At 39.7% G+C, this 18437-nt stretch overlaps 1 protein-coding gene across 1 annotated transcript in view; it reads left to right on the top strand.

Moving 5' to 3' along the window:
* lhcgr (luteinizing hormone/choriogonadotropin receptor) overlaps positions 1-18231 on the top strand; it is a 31094-nt gene extending 12863 nt beyond the window's left edge. Inside the window, exons 2-11 of the mRNA XM_036573540.1 lie at positions 400-471; positions 5596-5670; positions 8057-8131; positions 9910-9984; positions 10931-11008; positions 12075-12143; positions 12242-12316; positions 13192-13377; positions 14282-14347; positions 17061-18231. Coding sequence (XP_036429433.1) covers positions 400-471; positions 5596-5670; positions 8057-8131; positions 9910-9984; positions 10931-11008; positions 12075-12143; positions 12242-12316; positions 13192-13377; positions 14282-14347; positions 17061-18231 — 1942 coding nt within the window. The remainder of the gene's footprint in view (positions 1-399; positions 472-5595; positions 5671-8056; positions 8132-9909; positions 9985-10930; positions 11009-12074; positions 12144-12241; positions 12317-13191; positions 13378-14281; positions 14348-17060) is intronic.
* Positions 18232-18437: the final 206 nt, after the last annotated feature.

The following is an 18437-nucleotide window of genomic DNA, read 5'->3' as shown; positions in this document are numbered from 1 at the left end:
GAATATTTGTGTTTTTATGTGTGTTTTTTAGAGGTTAATAGTGCTTTTTTCAGAGGATATTGGTGTTTCTAGGTGTTTTTAAAGGTTAATGGTGATTTTTGGGTGTTTTTAGAGGTTAGTGGTGTTTTTTCAGAGGATATTGGTGTTTTTATGTGTTTTTAGAGGTTAATAGTGTTTTTTTCCAAAGGATATTGGTGTTTTTATGTGTTTTTTTAGAGGTTAGTGGTGTTTTTAGATCTTTTAGAGGATAATGGTGTTTGTTAGGTGTTTTTAGTACTGTTAAGACTTTACTGAACTCTGGATCTTCTCCTGTAATCTCTGCTGGCCTGTAATGCAACCATCCTCAGTTCTTGCTCGTTGTAGAACATTTCTGTCTAACTTTGTGTGTTTTTATTTCAGTGTTCTGAACTACATCCACTTGAAGAGCATTCTCAGTCTCAGCTTTGACGGACTGAAGGGTGTGAAGAGAATGTGAGTATCTGTCACTCTTTGTGTTCTCAACGCCACAACACTGAAACTCCCGATAGTGAGTGAACTCCAGCAGGGATGCAGAATTTAGGGGTGCCCTAACCCTGATTTTGAGGATTGCAACTACTAATACAATAATAATAATAATAATAATAATAATAATAATAATAACAATAATAATAATTGCCCTGTGATGGACTGGCGACTTGTCCAGGGTATATCCTGCCTTCCATCCAGTGACTGCTGGGATAGGCTCCAGCTCCCCCTGCAGCCCAGAAGGATAAGCGGCTTAGAAGATGTAAGAAGATAATAATAATAATAATAATAATAATAATAATAATAATAACCTTTGACCTAAGCCTCATGTGTGCTTGTTTTTACACGAGTCCAGAGAGGCCATGAGGTAGTTATAAATTTCTGTTTTGTTATCATGAGATCACAACTTAACTATCTTGTAATATCAACATAACAAAGTTGTTACCTTGAGATCAAGACTTAATTATCTTGTGATCTCAAGATAGCAAAGCTGTTATTACGAGTTAATTATCTTCTGATCTCAAGATAGCAAAGTTATCATCACAAGTTCATTATCTTATGATCTCAAGATAACAAAGTTGTTATTACCACAAGTTCATTATCTTGTGATCTCAAGATAGCAAAGCTGTTATCACAAGTCAATTATCTTATGATCTCAAAATAGCAAAGCTGTTATCACAAGTTCATTATCTTGTGATCTCAAGATAACAAAGTTGTTATCATCACAAGTTCATTATCTTGTGATTTCAAGATAGCAAAGCTGTTATCACGAGTTCATTATCTTGTGATCTCAAGATAACAAAGTTGTTATCATCACAAGTTCATTATCTTGTGATTTCAAGATAGCAAAGCTGTTATCACGAGTTCATTATCTTGTGATCTCAAGATAACAAAGTTGTTATCATCACAAGTTCATTATCTTGTGATTTCAAGATAGCAAAGCTGTTATCACGAGTTCATTATCTTGTGATCTCAAGATAACAAAGTTGTTATCATCACAAGTTCATTATCTTGTGATCTCAAGATAGCAAAGCTGTTATCACGAGTCAATTATCTTGTGATCTCAAGATAACAAAGTTGTTATCATCACAAGTTCATTTTTCTTGTGATCTCAATATAGCAAAGCTGTTATCATGAGTTAATTATCTTGTGATCTCAAGATAGCAAAGCTGTTATCATCATGAGTTAATTATCTTGTGATCTCAAGACAAAACAGTTGTTATCATTAATTAATTAATTATCTTTGTTCTGAGTTCACATCACTTTAACCGCAGACTTCATTTCTATATTTAACCCTCTAAAAGTCCAGGCCCAAAGTTTTATTGCTCACTTCTATAACCTAAGAATAGCTCGGTTTATGTCGAAGTCCCTGTAGATACTGAATAATAAGCCTCAGTGTGTAATAAGTCTGGATTTTAGGGGATTAACTGGAGCTTCCAACATGAAAATAAGTGAGACCGTTAGACTCTGACAGGGAACATGAACATTTACTGAAAAGATGATATTCTTTTACAGCGTGTTTGAGATGGAACACTGTTTGTTCTGTGCTTCGATGCTATTTTGGAGACAAGAGTGAAGAAATGGTGTGTTAAGGTTGCCAAACCATCCCCTCTGATCAGATAAATCACCGGAGCACAAATATTTTGACATTTCTGTCCTTTAACCCAGTGAAACACATTAGTCCAGTGCACATTTTCTAAATTTTGAGACTCTGTACGGCTCCAGTGTTCATGCAGGTGGTTTGCTGGCTGGACGTATCCCAGCAAAGAGTGTATGTTCAAGTTTTTGCACATGTTAAACAGCTCCCTGATAAAAACATAGATAGTGCTTAATGCTGGGCCTGTCTTTCATCACCATTTTCCACCTGTATTCTCAGATTTCTTCAATGAATCAATCGATCAATCAATCAACCTTTATTTTCATTCAGAAACACACTGAGAGTGACCCTCATTTTCAATGAAGCTGAGCATTTACAACATTAAAGTGATTGAAAAACAAATTAAAATGGAGTTTAATCAGGTTAAACTAAAAGGACCAGAACTACATAAACAAATAAACAGAAAAAACAGCTGAGATAAGTGACGAAAGAGTTAAGAAACCAATTAAGATTTGATTAAGAAGGAGAAATATAAAATAAAGCCAAGATAATAAACCAATTTCATCATAAAAGGATAAATAGGCAAACTAATATAAAAAGCAGTCAAGTTAATTGATTATAAAAGATAATTAAAATAAATAAATAATACTAGAATTTTACTCGAAACTTGCTTGTAATTTCCCTCTAAAGAGAATTTACAGTTAGCAGCTACTTTACAGCTACTCTTAATGCAACAAAAATACATGAATACACGCTAATAAAACACATATAACAATCTCAACATCTGGAATGCTGTCACACCTGCAGAGCCATCTGTTAAAGACTGATGTTACACTTTAAATTATGCCTCAAACTGTTTTTAAGCCAGTGTAGATTCTGAAGGTCAGCCAACAAAATTTGTCAATGTCAGTGATACATTTTGAAGGACGGTGCTGAGCCAAGACCGTCCACTTTACGGCTAATAAATCAAAGAGCTCTGTCTGAGTGCACAGCTGCTGACGTCTCAGAGCCTTTTGGAAAAACCGTAATGGAGCGTTTTACCGAAAAAGCTCAAACTGCACTCCCACAGTAAAAATAAATAAATAAATAAATAAACAGTGAGGTATTCAGATCCTTTATAGGGCATTTTCTATTGGGAGGTGTCTGTCCCAAACCCTAACCCAGGGGTCGCAACCCAAATCTTAAGAGCCATTTGGTCTTTTCAACAAAAATCAAACCAACTTGGGAGCCACAACATTTAATGTCCATTTTACCATCTTGGATGTAAATATGTCTCAGTATGTGCTGATGTTCTAGTATAGACTGAAGAATATAAACACAAACTCAGACTTACTTTGCTCTGCTTTAAGCTTTAGCTCAGCTATAGCCGCTTTTCTCTCATCTCCAGCAGGAAACTTTTCCACAAAAGTAGAACAGTTTCTGTAAAATGTCTCTCAATGTTCGACTTTTTACGAGGCTGAAGTCGCTTCTCATTCAGCAGCTCCTTGTTCGAATTTTCCCATTTCACCTAAAATGGTGCCTGAGGCACCACAATGTAACTGACTCACCATTTAAGGTGGAACGGGAGAATTCGAACAAGAAGCTGGAGAATATCTGACTTCAGCTTTGTGACTTTTTAGTGTTTGTCAGTTTCTCGTTGCAGATTAAACGTATCAGGAAACCAGCTGGAGTGATTATAAACACTAATAAGTCCATTCATCTCCAAATTATCGATGTTCGTCTTAAATCTCTCTCTTTTCCGTTTCGTTAGCTACTAGCTAGGAGAGACTGTTGTCTGTGTTGCTATGGTGACCAGCAGTCTGCGCTGATCTTCAGGGTTAAAGGGTGAATCAGCAGTTCTACATTAACTCCAGAGTTTAAGACCATTTATTGTTAAACTGTGTTGAACGATCAGCAGAGCTTTATTTTACTGTAAAGGAGGATTATTTTATTTTTACCTACTAATCAGCTTCAGCTGTGGAGCCACAACAGGGCAGTAAAAGAGCCACATGTTGCTGACCCCTGCCCAGACCCCTAAATTTACACTTGGGAAAATAATTCTTGCTCTTTTTTTGCATTTTTTTCAATGTTGTTTTTAAAATGATCGTTTTGATTTATTTTAAAGTGAAGCTAAAAGATTTAGATTTATTATGAGTTTAATTTTTTACATAAATACTTTATTCGAAAAACACTGTCCCATGTGTTCATGTCACTACCGAAATACAGACTTATAGTCTGTAGGCGGAGCCTTATTTTAGCCACTCCCCTGGATTTTAGCACAGGAAGTGAGGCTGCATCCCTCATGGCCACATGGTGAGCAGTTAGATCCCATTGTTTTGAAGTAAATGAGTCCCAGAGTCTGAAAATCTGTGTGGAACATTAAGAATCATCATATTTTCTGCAGTTCAGCACTTTTTAGTGTTTTAATGTAAAATATGATGATTTTCTGTGTGAACAGCTGTTCAAAGCTGTGTTTGCTGGTCATGAACTGCTGAGTTTTTGAGCTCAAAATGAGCTAAAATTGAAATTGTCACTACTGAAACAGTCACTACTGAGACATTCAGTAAAGTTTGGTGTTATGATTGTTTTGGTAGAGACTAAATTAAATGTTTAATTATTAGTTTTAGTAAAATAAACATAATTAAGGTTTAGAGTCACTCAAAGTTTAGCCTAAAGTCCAAGATCACTTAAAAGTCCTGAATGTGTTTCTGACTCTAAACCAGTTCAGTAGAAACATCCATGTATGTTTGTACGGCTCTGTTCTTCTCTTTTTTGTGATTTTTTTGGTCTAAAATAAGGTGCTAAAGCCCCAACGGCAGATGTGTGACCGGTCACAAAACAGTGCAGATGTGTTGCACTGGAGCGAGTGGATCAGACACAGCAGTGCTGCTGGAGTTTTTAAACACTGTGTCCACTCACTGTCCACTCTATTAGACACTCCTACCTTGTCAGTCCACCTTGTAGATGTAAAGTCAAAGACGATAGCTCATCTGCTGCTGCACAGTTTGTGTTGGTCATCCTCTAGTCTGTCATCAGTGGTCACAGGACGCTGCCCACGGGACGCTGTTGGCTGGATATTTTTGTTTGGTCAGTCCAGCAGCGACACTGAGGTGTTTAAAAACTCCAGCAGCACTGCTGTGTCTGATCCACTCAGACCAGCGCAACACACACTAACACACCACCACCATGTCAGTGTTACTGCAGTGCTGAGAATGATCCACCACCCAAATAGTACCTGCTCTGTGAGGGTCCATGGGGGTCCTGACCACTGAAGAACAGGGTAAAAGGGGGCTAACAAAGTATCAGAGAAACAGATGGACTACAGTCTGTAACTGTAGAACTACAAAGTGCACCTATATAGTAAGTGGAGCATAGAAACAAGGAGGTGGTCAGAATGTTATGCCTGATCGGTGTATATGGTCAGTGGAGCTGATGAAATGGACAAGGAGATGGTTTTAATGTTATTTCAGATATAAATGCTGTAAATGTTTAATATTTTTATCTCATTCTCTTAGAGAAATTGCTCAGAGCGTCACTCTGGAGAGCATTGAGACTCAAGCCTTCAACAACCTCCTCAACCTCTCAGAGATGTAAGTGCTGCTTAAAGACCAGCCGCAACGTGTTTTTACGTCTTCATATGTAGAAATCAGACCGAATCTACACAGAACAGACACAAAACAACTCACACAGCAGAACAAGAGGTCAGTCAGACCTCGGGCAGGAAACATCCTGGAGCTGGGACAGCGAGCAAGTGCAGGGCGCTCAACATGATTTACAAACAACCCAGAAGAGAGAGATTTTAAGTGCGATCTCCTCTTAATCCTGTTTATATCTTCTAGACAGAGTTGCACTTAAGCCGTTTCCTCCTGTTTCTGAAATTCGGCTTCTGAGAAACAACTCAGAACTTAGCTGAATAATATTTACATGATTAAAGTGTTAGATTTCATTGTTGTATTTCACAACTCTCTACTGCACCTCAGAGCTCTTTCAGTGATCTATAAGTGCTGAAGCTGAAATGCTTCTCTCATTTATCACCTTCTTACAATAAAATGCTTGTGTTGATCTCATAAAAAGGGGAATCATAAAATATTTTTCCATAATTAAACAGTTAAGATGTAAACAGAGTCGTTCAGAGTGGTTTGGTGTGAAACGCTCTGTTCTAAATAAACTGAGTCAGAACTGTTCACAGTGGTGGTGATGGGAACCAGACGTCCACCTCTAAAAGCTCCCTCACAGAGAGTTACTACATGAAATGGTTATGAATTCACTGCCTGATGACTGAGACACTGTTTTATGATAGTTTTATGAAAATGGAGGGGTACACTCAGGATAGTGAAGCAAAATAGTCCCTAAAGAAAACTTATTATTTCATACATAGGAACCAGGGGTCGCCATACAACATAAATATAGACATTTTATTTACTATCTAGAACCACAAGTGAACCTACACGAGTCTTCTGAGTTACATGGAATGTTGATGATGGAAAATAGTGGAAAATCTGAAATAATACGTTTTCTTTGGGGACTATTTTGCCTCACAGCGCCCTGCATGTATCCCTCCACCATGAATGGAGTTTAAGTTCTCTAAACTATCATAAAACAGTGTCTCAGTCATCAGGCAGTGAATTCATAACCATTTCATGTAGGAACTTTCTGTGAGGGAGCTTTTAGAGGTGGACGTCTGGTTCCTATCACCACCACTGTGAACAGTTCTGACTCGGTAAGTTTCTCTAGAACGGAGCGTTTCACACCAAACCACTCTGAACGGCTCTGTTTACGTCTCACACAGTGAACCAAACAGAAATTTTGAAAAAGGTGGAATTCCTCTTTGGGGGCTTTTAGGAGAAATAAATTGGAAATTAGTGATCACTGAATTTGTACAATATTTAGATCTGGTTTATTTCTCCTGAGACACAAGTTGACCTTAATAAAGACATTTTGCTTCAAGAAGGTAAACAATTCAGTCAGCACATTTTTAGCAATAGGAAAACATGCTATCATGGCTAACAATGAATACATCGGTTAACAGGACCTCACCGGCCTAAAGCTCCCTCACACCACTAAATTTTCAATATTAATTTGTGTTTTTATTGTACACTCTTATAAAAACTGGTTCTTCAAGGTTTCTTTAGTGAAGAAAATGGCTGTATATAGAACCATAAGCACTCGAAAACCTCTTGCAAGATTACAGGGTTCTTTGCATCATGATCTGATTTGAGGGAGAATGTGCATAAATGTGCTACATACGTTTCTATATATAGAATCTTCTTCAAAAGGGTTCTATATAGCACCCAAAAGGGTTCCTTTACTATTGCAAGCTTGATTTGTTCTGAATTGAAGTACCCTTTTCAAAAAGTTTTGATATAGAACCATCTTAAGCACATTCTCCACCAATATGAAGAACCATTTCATGATGCAAAGAACCCTGTAATCTTGCCAAAGGTTTTCGAGTGCCCCTGGTTCTGTATACACTGCAAAAAGTGATATTTTAGCAAGTGAAAACAACTTAAATCAGACAATATATCTAATATTTCTCTTTCTGAGATCGTTGTCAGGATGTTGTAAGATTATTGCACTTCCGGACAGTTTTACATCTTTTAAGCAGTTTTATCTGGCAGATCATTTTAACTTGTTTTGAGAAATAATGAAGATAATTTTGCTAATTTAAAAAAACAAGTAAAATGATCTGCGAGTGGAATAAGACACTTTCATAAGACAAAATGAGTTAAAACAAGTAAAAAAAATGTCCTGAAATTAGTTAAATAATCTTATAATATTCTTACAAAAATCTCACAATGAGAAATTTTAGATATATTCTCTGTGTTGAGATGTTTTCACTCACTGAGAGAGTGTATTTTTCTGCAGTGGATTTCGATGCTCCTCATGTGTGAATCATGTGTGCTAGTATGGTGTCACATTCCTTTATAAAAAGACATGCAGTTCATTGTTGAACCACCAACTATGATTTGATTGCAGATCGATCCAGAACACGCGGAGCCTGGTTCACATCGGCCAGCGGGCCTTCAGTAACCTTCCCAAGCTGAGATATCTGTGAGTGCTTTATGTCTTCTGAAAAAGCTTTCCGTCATATTTCAGGGGTGCAAATGTTTTTGCCTAATTCCAGCTGCTGGAGACTTTCCTAAAGAATGCTGAACATTCTGAGGCCCTGAGTTCGACTCACCACCCAGACATGTGTCACATCTGCGTTACACGAGTGGCCACTCTCAGAAGAAGGGGAGGAGTGATTAGCAAGGAACGAGTCATTCAAACAGACTCGCCCATATGGAAAAAAATGTTATGGACATATACTTTTATATATTTGAAATACTTTACAAATACATGATGCTGAAATACATTCCAAACACTAAAATGCATTTCAGAATATTTTGCCATATTAACCAAATATATTTTAAAATGCATTTATTTTAAAATGCATGGGGAAATATTACACATAGAAATGGACCATACAAAAATAAATGTTTGTAAATGTGTTTATCAAATCCATTTGAAAATGCATGAAAATATCCAGAATCCTGTCTGATGCTCTTCACTGTCTGATACCTTTAGAAATGAATTTGTGTTCCAGTATCTTCATTTTAAATCTGATCAAATGATCCTTTAACAGGACAGAAGCGAGTGTTGTGGGAATCAGCCAGAAATGAACCCAATACCATTCGCCAAACGTGTAGTCTGATCCTCAGAGTCTGACCAAATCAGACTGAGCCATAAAACTGCTGCAATATCAAGTTCAGCTCAGTTTTGTCAGTTTTTGCCAGATCAGTATTAATGTTGTTTTGTTCCAGCCAGTCTGTAAAGCATCTTACAGCCCATTTAGTTTGGCGAATGGTGTTGGGTTCATTTCTGGCTGATTCCAGGTTGTTCAGCTGTTCTTCTGTCTCAGCTGCCGACTGAAAAGCTGCTCAGTGGTGACAGTTTGGGAATTTAGTGTCGTCTCATCTTCAGAGTCTGACCAAATCGGCTGTCGGTCAAATGTGATCTTAAAAGTGTCCATTTTCTGTTTGTGGCAAAGTAAGAAGTAAAAACGTTCAAATGGCCTGAGCGTCTCCTACAGCTGGCAAAGTCGTTGCTTTGCAACGGTGAAAACCTGTGATGTTATGGTGAAATAACAGCACAGTTAGAACGCTTCTCAGCCAATCAGCTTGCGTGGCCGGAACTACCTGTTGTGTAATAATACCACAAACATTTGAAAAATATACTAACAAACACAAATAAATACATTTTAAATAGATATTTAAGACATACATGTTTTGGCCATTTTCATATATTGCAATATATTTGATAAATACATTTGGAATATATATTTTTTCCATATCGGTTTGCAGTGATTTCTGAGCAGGTTGTGCTGCTGAGGTCGACACTGGATCTCTCGCCCCTCCGAGGGCTCATCTAATAAACTTCGCTTGAGCTAATGCAGTAAAGAAACAGCCCTTAATGAGGTGTCAGGGATTCCCTCGAGGGGAAATGACGAGACTGAGTGGACGAGGGCAGTTAAAATCCGTACTGAACTGGACGGTGAATAGATGATGTGAAAAACAGGACAAATTTTTCAGTGTAAACAACCAAGAAAAGGAAGACCTGCTTCTCTCCTTCTCACTCTGGCCTGATTCGTGTGTGATTAGCTGAAGTGTTTAGACGAAAGTCTACTTAACTCTTATTCCAAGGACCCACTGCTAATCTTCACAGCCCCCATTTAAACACAAACAACTCCAGCCTAAGTTCGACACCATCCTGAAGGACAGGCGGGATCCTGCTGATGTTGACCGTGTTATCTGGGTTCTGATACGTTCCACTCCTTCTCATTTCCACAGGAGCATCTCCAACACTGGCATAGCTGCGTTCCCTGACCTGACGTCCATCTCGTCTCTCGAAGCTTCGTTCATGCTGTGAGTTCTGAGTCACGTGGTTTTATTGGCCCAGCCAGAAAAATAGACGGCAAACAAGTGAAGCTCGTGGCAAACGGCACACTCTTAAAAAGACAAGTTCATGGTTCTATATAGAACTCTTTTCTTTACTAAAGAACCCTTGAAGAACCATGTTTCTTGAGTGTGCATCGACAGCACATTCTCCATCAATCTGAAGAACCATTTGATGATGCAAAGAGCCCTTTAATCATGCAAAGGGTTCTTTGAGCGTTCCTACTAAACAACCCTTATATAACCATCTTTATAGGTATGTACACTCTTAAAATGGTTCTTCAAGGGTTCTTTAGTAAAGGCAATGGTTTAGAACCATGCATTCTATATAGAACCATGCTTAAGTAGGTCTTTGCATGGTGAAATGGTTCTTCAGATTTATGGAGAATGTGTTGCACATGGTTCTATATAGAACCTTTTTTGAAAATTGTTCTATATAGCACCAAAAAGGGTGTGTACTAGCTTGACATCTTAACAATGGCAGAATCCTTCTTCAAATGATCCTTTAACAGGACAGAAGCGAGTGTTGTGGGTATTGATACTCTGTGAAAATGCAGTTATGATCTGATATCTTGTTTATGTGAAGTACATTGTGTGTGAGAGTCTGACTGCAGACGTACATGGTTAATGTAAAGTCAGTACTGTTCATTCAGCTCATGTGTATTTAGTTACATCTGTGACCTTTTGTTAAAACTATATACAATTGAAAAAATATAATAACAAACAAATGTTTTTTGCTATTTGTATACGTTGCAAAAATGTATTGATATGATAAATACGTGTTGAATATATTTTTTACACAACACTAAAATGAGAGTGGGAGAAAAATAAGGTTCCAGAACATTCAGTCATGTATTGTATGGTCGACAGTGTAATGATAGTAACGCGTTACTGTCTTTGTTTGCCTCTGTTTTAGTGATATCTGTGACAACCTCCACTTGCGGTCAGTCCCACCGAATGCCTTCAGTGGAATGACAAGTGAAGACACCACAATGTGAGTATCTCATAGTGTCTGTCAAACCGTCAACAAACTGAAAAGCTGCGTCTGTATCTTTGTGATGATCCAGCACAGAAATCCAGTTCAAACACTTCCTGAATCTGTAGAGTCGCCCTTTCCATTCCATCTTATCATGAGATCATACGAGACTCACATCCGGAGTTATGAGCCTATGAAGAGGGGCTGAGATACACGTCATCTGCCTCTCACCGTGTGGAACTGGTGGATTGGTGTGTCCGTCTACATTCTGTGTAAACCTGACCAACGGACACTCAGGAAATCACTAAGGACTGACCATCACGCCGGAAACCCTTCATTCAGTCCACATCGGAGACTCATGTGAAACGGCGTGCAGAGAGTTTACAGCTGCTGAAGCTGCTGCAGTGGTTTTGGAAAGTAGTGATGAAGATAACGGAGCATTTAGATATGAAACATATGAGGATCATGATATATGACGAGCCTTTAAAGGAGAGTTTAAGAAGATATGAACAGATCAAGAGAATGACCACGTGTGTCAGGCCTCAGGTCATTTCATGCAATAACTGTATTCATGACCATTTAATATGACTACTACTTGTAATAATAGTGTATTTACAACCATTTCATGTAGTAACTTTCTGTGAGGGAGCTTTTAGAGGTGGACGTCTGGTTCCTATCACCACCACTGTGAACAGTTCTGACTCAGTAAGTTTCTCTAGAACAGAGCGTTTCACACCAAACCACTCTGAACGACTCTGTTTACATCCTAACCATTTAATCATGCGGAAATTTTGAAAAAAGGTGGAATTGCCCTTTAGGCTTGGGACAGTATGAATATCTCTGGATTTTATGCTGTAGTAAATCCCAGCCTTAGTTAACTTGGGACTACACTATGCAGGATGAGATGGTCTCCAGGAGCAGTCTAAAGCGTTTAGAAGAACAAGCCCAGTCTTTTATGATGATACTGTATGTTGGCTAAAAACAAAGAATTACAGATCAAACAGTATGTAAATCTACTTGAAGTTAATATTAGAGCGAGTATTTGTGTTAACGATGTCGCTGCTGCTCTTCTTCTCTTTTCTAGGAACCTTTATAACAACGGCTTCAGAGAAATACAAAGCCATGCCTTCAACGGGACAAAAATAGACATACTGTAAATATTGCCTTTTTTAAAATTTACATTTGTGCCTTTGCTAAGAACATGTCAGATAAGCAGTTATGCTTACCTTACAATCATTTTCCTTTTCTTAGAATATTGAAGAACAACCGAAACCTGCAAATAATCCACAGAGAGGCCTTTAGAGGAGCTGCTGGCCCTACTGTACTGTAAGTGCTGTCCAGCAGAAGAGTAAATCTGACTGTGCAAAAGTCAGAGAGCACTCTTCATTTATTTCATTTCCAGTCAAAACAGCTATTAGTTACAAGTTATTCATTTTACAGCATCAGAAAAATAGCAGACAACACATATTTAACAAAAAGCCTCAGCAGCTAACTCTACTCTCAGCTGAGTGAGTCAGTGAGTCACTCTCTCCCTTTATTCCAGCCTCCATTCTTTTCAGGAGACTCACTTTCAGTTCCTCAAAGAATCTGCAGACACACCTCCAAAGTTCAGTCTTAGAAGCTGGTTGATCATTTTCTGAAGTAATCAAACACATTCAGTGGTGTTGAGGTCTGGACTCTGGGGTGGTCAGTCCATCGTTCAGCTTCTTTGTTTGATGTGTCCGTCTCCTTTTCTCAGTGAGGTTCTTCTTGACAGCTACACATCCTTTCAGACCCACAGCGCTGAGTCGTCTTCTCACAGTGGAAGGATGGACAGAAACACCTGTGGATGTTTTCAGATCTGATCAGCTTGATTTTCTCCTCTCTCTCAGAGATGAAAGCTTTAAGTGCTGTTTATCTGATGGGGGCAGTGTTGGGGTCGACCAGCTCTTCCAGGTGGTTGTTAGGAAACACATTTTCTCTGTAGCCTTTAATCAGTTTCATCTCCTCAGAAATATCCAGTGAAAATGAATAACTTGTACTTAATGACTGCTTTGCCTGGAAAATAAATGAGACAGTGGTCTCCCTAATATGCATGTTTCCTTCATGTAGAGCCTGTTGATTATGCAGGAGTTGATTTACTGAATTATCATCTGCTTTTATAGTTTCTCTTCGTTTGTATATGAAGAAGCTGTGTTCACTGCACTGTCGCTGTGTTGCAGAGACGTGTCCTCCACAGCTCTGGAGACGTTGCCCTCTGTCGGAATGCAGTCAGTTCAGAAGCTGGTGGCTCGCTCGGCGTTCTCGTTGAAGAGGCTGCCTCCCCTGAAGAGCCTGGAGAACCTGAGGGAAGCTCAGCTCACCTACCCCAGCCACTGCTGCGCTCTGCTCAGCTGGGACGCCCACAGGTTCCTGTTCCTTTAAATACCCATTCATCATTCACCATTCAGTGGCTCATCACTTCATTACCACACTCCTAAAAAAAGATGGTTTTTCAAGGGTTCTTTAGTAAAGACAGTGGTTCTATGTAGAACCATGAACACTCAAAGAACCATTTGCATGCGTCAACACACTCTCCATCAATCTGAAGAACCATTTCAACATAAGCATACACATACTTACATACTTAAAATGTTCATTGTGGTTCTTTGCATGTTGAAATGGTTCTTCAGATTGATGGAGAATGTGTTGTATATGGTTCTATATAGAATCTTTTTGAAAAGGGTTCTTATAGCACCAAAAATCATTTTTCTATTATATACAAACTTGACAACGTATCAATAAAACAACCCTTTTAGGTGCTGTAGAGAACCATATACAACACGATCTCCATCAATCTGAAGAACCCTTTTACCATGCAAAGAACCACCATGAACACTCAAAGAACCATTTGCGTGCTTAAACAGTTCTTTGCATGGTGAAATTGTTCTTCAGATGGATGGAGGTGTTATATATGGTTCTATACATAACCTTTTTGAAAAGGGTTCTATTTTGCACCATTCTGTTGGATACAAACTTGACAATGTAACAGTAGAAGAACCCTTTTTTGGTGCTATATAGAACCATATACAACACATCCTCCATCAACCGATTTCGCTGTGCAAAGACCCCTTTGTGCATGCAAATGGTTCTTTGAGTCTTAATGGTTTCTCAGTGAGGCTCCAGACACTAAAAGTGTACTTACTGTAATAAAATAAATGAAGGGTGTCTTTGACTTTTGCACAATACTTTCAAAGGTAAAACCATATCATTGTTAACACTTTTGGGAGATGTTCTTCAGCAGCTGTATTTATTTTCTATTTCTTCCAACAGGGAAGCTCCATCTTCAGCACTGAGAAACGGATCTTCATACTGTGAAGAGCAGAGTCTGTCAACTACGTAAGCATTAATATAGAACTTTGGCATCATATTTCTGGTAGAGATGAAATTGTTTGCTTCACTATAACATCGTGTCTAGTTGATCAAGCAACAATATCACTCTCAAAAGACGGTTCTTCAAGGGATCTTTAGTAAAAGCAACATATAAACCAAATAGCTGCCTGGTTCGGTTTTAATTTCATTTTATTAGACTTTAGCTCAACCACACCAGAGACGTCTCAGTTTAGCCTGTTTAGGCTGTGTTCCATTGGAAGCAGCTTTGTTGCAATAAACAATGCTGAAGTAGTTAAATAGCAGGGAGAGCCTTTTGGTTTATTATACTATATCAATACTTTTATTAATCAAAATCATTCCTAAAGTTGCCTGAATCGCTGAATCAAATCATTGTTTTTGGATCGCCTTGAATAGAATAAAAAGCGACAACCAATGCATTGTGAATGAAATTGGTTCACTGTCAGCTCATCAAATCATTTTTACTTCGCAGAATTCATTTTTGATTTAAATAAAAAAACAATGAATGGTGAATTGAATTAATTCACTGTCAACTCATGAAATCATTCTTATTTTGCTAAATTAATTTTTGATTCAAATAAAAAAATAATGGACGGTTAATCGAATCAATGCACTGTCTTGTCTTAATTCGCGAAAATAATTTTTTATATACAATAAACAATGAATGGTGAATTAAATCGAATCACTGTCAGCTCATTGATCATTCTGAATCAGCTTCAGTGGAAACAAGTGTCCCTGCATGAGAACCTTATGTACAAAGCAATTTGCAATGCCCTAATTCTTGCAGACGATTCAATAGCGAGCCAATAAAATAAAAGTGTTCAGCAGCTCATGAGCCAATGGTTGTCTTCATAGGCGGAGTTTGGGGTCCAGCAGCAGGTGAGCTGTTTCACCTACTGGCCAGAGCTTAAATAACTTTAAAGTGTGAGAACTACAATGACTGAAAAGGATAAAATATGAAATTAAAAAATGTTGTTGATTTTTTTCCAAATTGTAGAGTGATGTGCTTGTGTAGTACAAGGTGTGCACAGTTATTAGCATTATCATGTTATTTTCTCTTTTTTGCTGTTATTTTTTAGATTATTTATGTTTTTGAGAGTAATTTTGTTGTTTAATTGCAAATCAGGCATTTTTCAGGCTATTAAGATTATCTGCTGTCATAGAATATTCACTGTTACGCTGATGATATTCAGATTTATATCAGCATCAAGACTACCACTAACCTGCAACCCCCTGCCCTAATATCTTGTATTCAAGACCTTAGACAATGGATGAAGACTAACTTTCTGAAACTAAACACTGATCAAACTGAAATTTTACGCATTGGTGCCAGGTCTGTGATAGCAAATTCCACTGACTTCACACTTAACTTAGTCGGTATAACTGTAAAAACTTCTACAGGAGTCCTTGTATTTAGTAGATTCTGTACTTTCTTTTGAACTTTTTTCAGTATTTGCAAAACTCAGAAGCTGGAATTCTCTCTCACTCTGAAAATCAGCTCATATCACCCCAATTCTATGTCAGTTACACTGGCTACCCGTCCTGCTTCACATCCAGCTTAAACTCCTGCTGCTAACATACTACTTCTAATAATACTACTACTAATAATAATAATAATAATCATAATAATAATACATTTAATTTATAATGCACCTTTCATTTAGTTGGAAATCTCAAGGTGCTATCTTTACATAGGCACCAGCCTATTTAGCTGAGCTCCTGCACTTCTACTGCCCTGCCCAAACACTTCGGTCCTCTAATACTGCCACAAAATTTAGATTGGTCACTGCTGGGGGCAGATCTTTTAGCGTCATGGCCCCCAAACTAGGCAACACATTACATTACTACAATCTCTTTGTGATGGTCCCTCACTTTCCTCTTTTAAAGCTCAGCTTAAAACCTGCCTCTTTTCTCAGTACTTTCTTTTTTTGCTCACCGAAGGTTTTTCTTTCTTCTGCCTCTGTAAAGCGACCTTGGGTTTGAGAAAGGCGCTATATAAATTGAACATATTGCTATTATTTTTAAAATATTATACTCACACTCCAACATGTAGATATGCCCAAGATGACACTGATGAATAATAAAACCGTGTGCAGCTTTGATGAATAAGAGCCAATATATCAAACAGGCTCTAAAGCCGCTTTTCCACTACATGGACTCAACTCGCTTCTGGTACCAGCCACTTCGTTTTCCACTGCAGATATAGTGCCCCCTCAGTGTAACTGGTCGTCAGAGCAATGCCACATGAAACTGCCGTGATGTGAATTTTGTCCAGAAGAGGCTGATGGCAGTGAGACAAAAGACTGCTGAAAGAAACAGGAGAGTTTGGGAAAAACTACATCATATTTCAGACAACGAGACGATTCTGGATACTCAAAGGCGATGCAAGAGGGGACGCTAACCTAAGCTAATGTTAGCACAGGTGTTTAGCGATTCTCTCCGACCAATCAGTAGTCTGCACCGTTTTTACATCACCTTTGGGATCAGCTCAGCTCACTTGGAACAGCAATGAAGGTGGGACCCAAAATGGTATCCAGTACCAGGTACCATGTACCAAGATTGCCTAGTGGGAAAATCCAAAAGAAGTGAATAGAGTCGAGTTGAGCCAGTACCATGCAGTGGAAAAGCAGCTTAAGGAACTCTGCTGTAAAATTTACATTTGCTAAGCTGTGAGTTTCTCTTTCTACGTTTTCATATTTAGAAATGCAGGTGATTCCATAACGGTGGAAGATCCCTTTTCCTCTGACACGTCAGGACGTTTCGGCTTTGTAGACTTCGAGTACCCAGAACTGGACTCCTGCCAGACGAAGCCAGTCCTTCACTGCAGCCCAGAGGCAGACGCCTTCAACCCCTGTGAGGACATTGCTGGGTTTGGGTTCCTGCGGGTGGCCATCTGGTTCATCAACATCTTGGCTATCGCCGGCAACCTAACGGTTCTTCTCGTGTTCTTTGCTGGCCGCTGCAAGCTGACCGTCCCTCGATTCCTCATGTGTCACCTGGCTTTTGCCGACTTCTGCATCGGCGTGTACCTCCTCATGATCGCCACCGTAGACCTGCGGACACGTGGCCACTACAGCCAGCACGCCATAGAGTGGCAGACGGGAGTGGGCTGCGGCGTCGCCGGCTTCCTCTCCGTCTTTGGTGGCGAACTGTCTGTCTACACGCTGTCTACCATCACTGTGGAACGCTGGCACACGATCACCCATGCTCTGCGGCTGGAACGTCGGCTCGGTCTGCGCCAAGCTGCTGCCATCATGGCTGCAGGTTGGCTGCTGTGTCTGGTCATGGCCGTGCTCCCCCTAGTGGGCGTCAGCAGCTACAGCAAGGTCAGTATGTGTCTGCCTATGGACATCGAGACCATCGTGGCCCAGGCCTACGTCATCCTCCTGTTGCTCTTCAATGTGGGGGCCTTCCTGGTGATCTGCGGGTGCTACGTGAGGATCTACACTGCCGTGCACCACCCTGAGGTGCCTGGGCGGGCCGCTGACACCAAGATCGCCAAGCGCATGGCCGTGCTCATCTTCACCGACTTCCTCTGCATGGCACCCATCTCCTTCTTCGCCATCTCCGCCGCCTTCAAAGTGCCCCTCATCACCGTCACCAACTCCAAGATCCTCCTGGTGCTCTTCTATCCCATCAACTCCTGTGCCAACCCTTTCCTCTATGCCATCTTCACCAAGGCCTTCAGGAAGGATGCCTGCCTGGTGCTGAGCTCCATGGGCTGCTGCGAGAGCAAAGCCAACATGTACCGCATTAAGATGGCGTACTATTCGGAGAACGCCGGGAAAAGCAAGAGCAGTTCAGGCAGCAAGGATCCACGCACCGCTGCATGGTGGTCCTCATGTCCTCACCAGAAACCAGAGGGCAGCTGAGGAGAACGTCTCACAGTTCTTCGCCAGACGCTTCTCGTCTTTTTTCATTTCTGCGTGGTGCATTACATTTGCCAAGTGTCCCTTTCTGCGTTTTTTTGGTTTGACGAGGCAGGCGGGCGTGAGACGGCTTTCACAGGAGCTATTTTCTTGCAGACAATGGGACTATTTTTCTCAAGCAGGAGAGCTCATTTATCCCAGGACACAGA

Source organism: Colossoma macropomum, unplaced genomic scaffold, assembly GCF_904425465.1.
Source record: "Colossoma macropomum unplaced genomic scaffold, Colossoma_macropomum, whole genome shotgun sequence".
In the NCBI taxonomy this organism is placed as follows: domain Eukaryota; kingdom Metazoa; phylum Chordata; class Actinopteri; order Characiformes; family Serrasalmidae; genus Colossoma; species Colossoma macropomum.
This window is presented reverse-complemented; position numbering and strand designations above follow the sequence as displayed.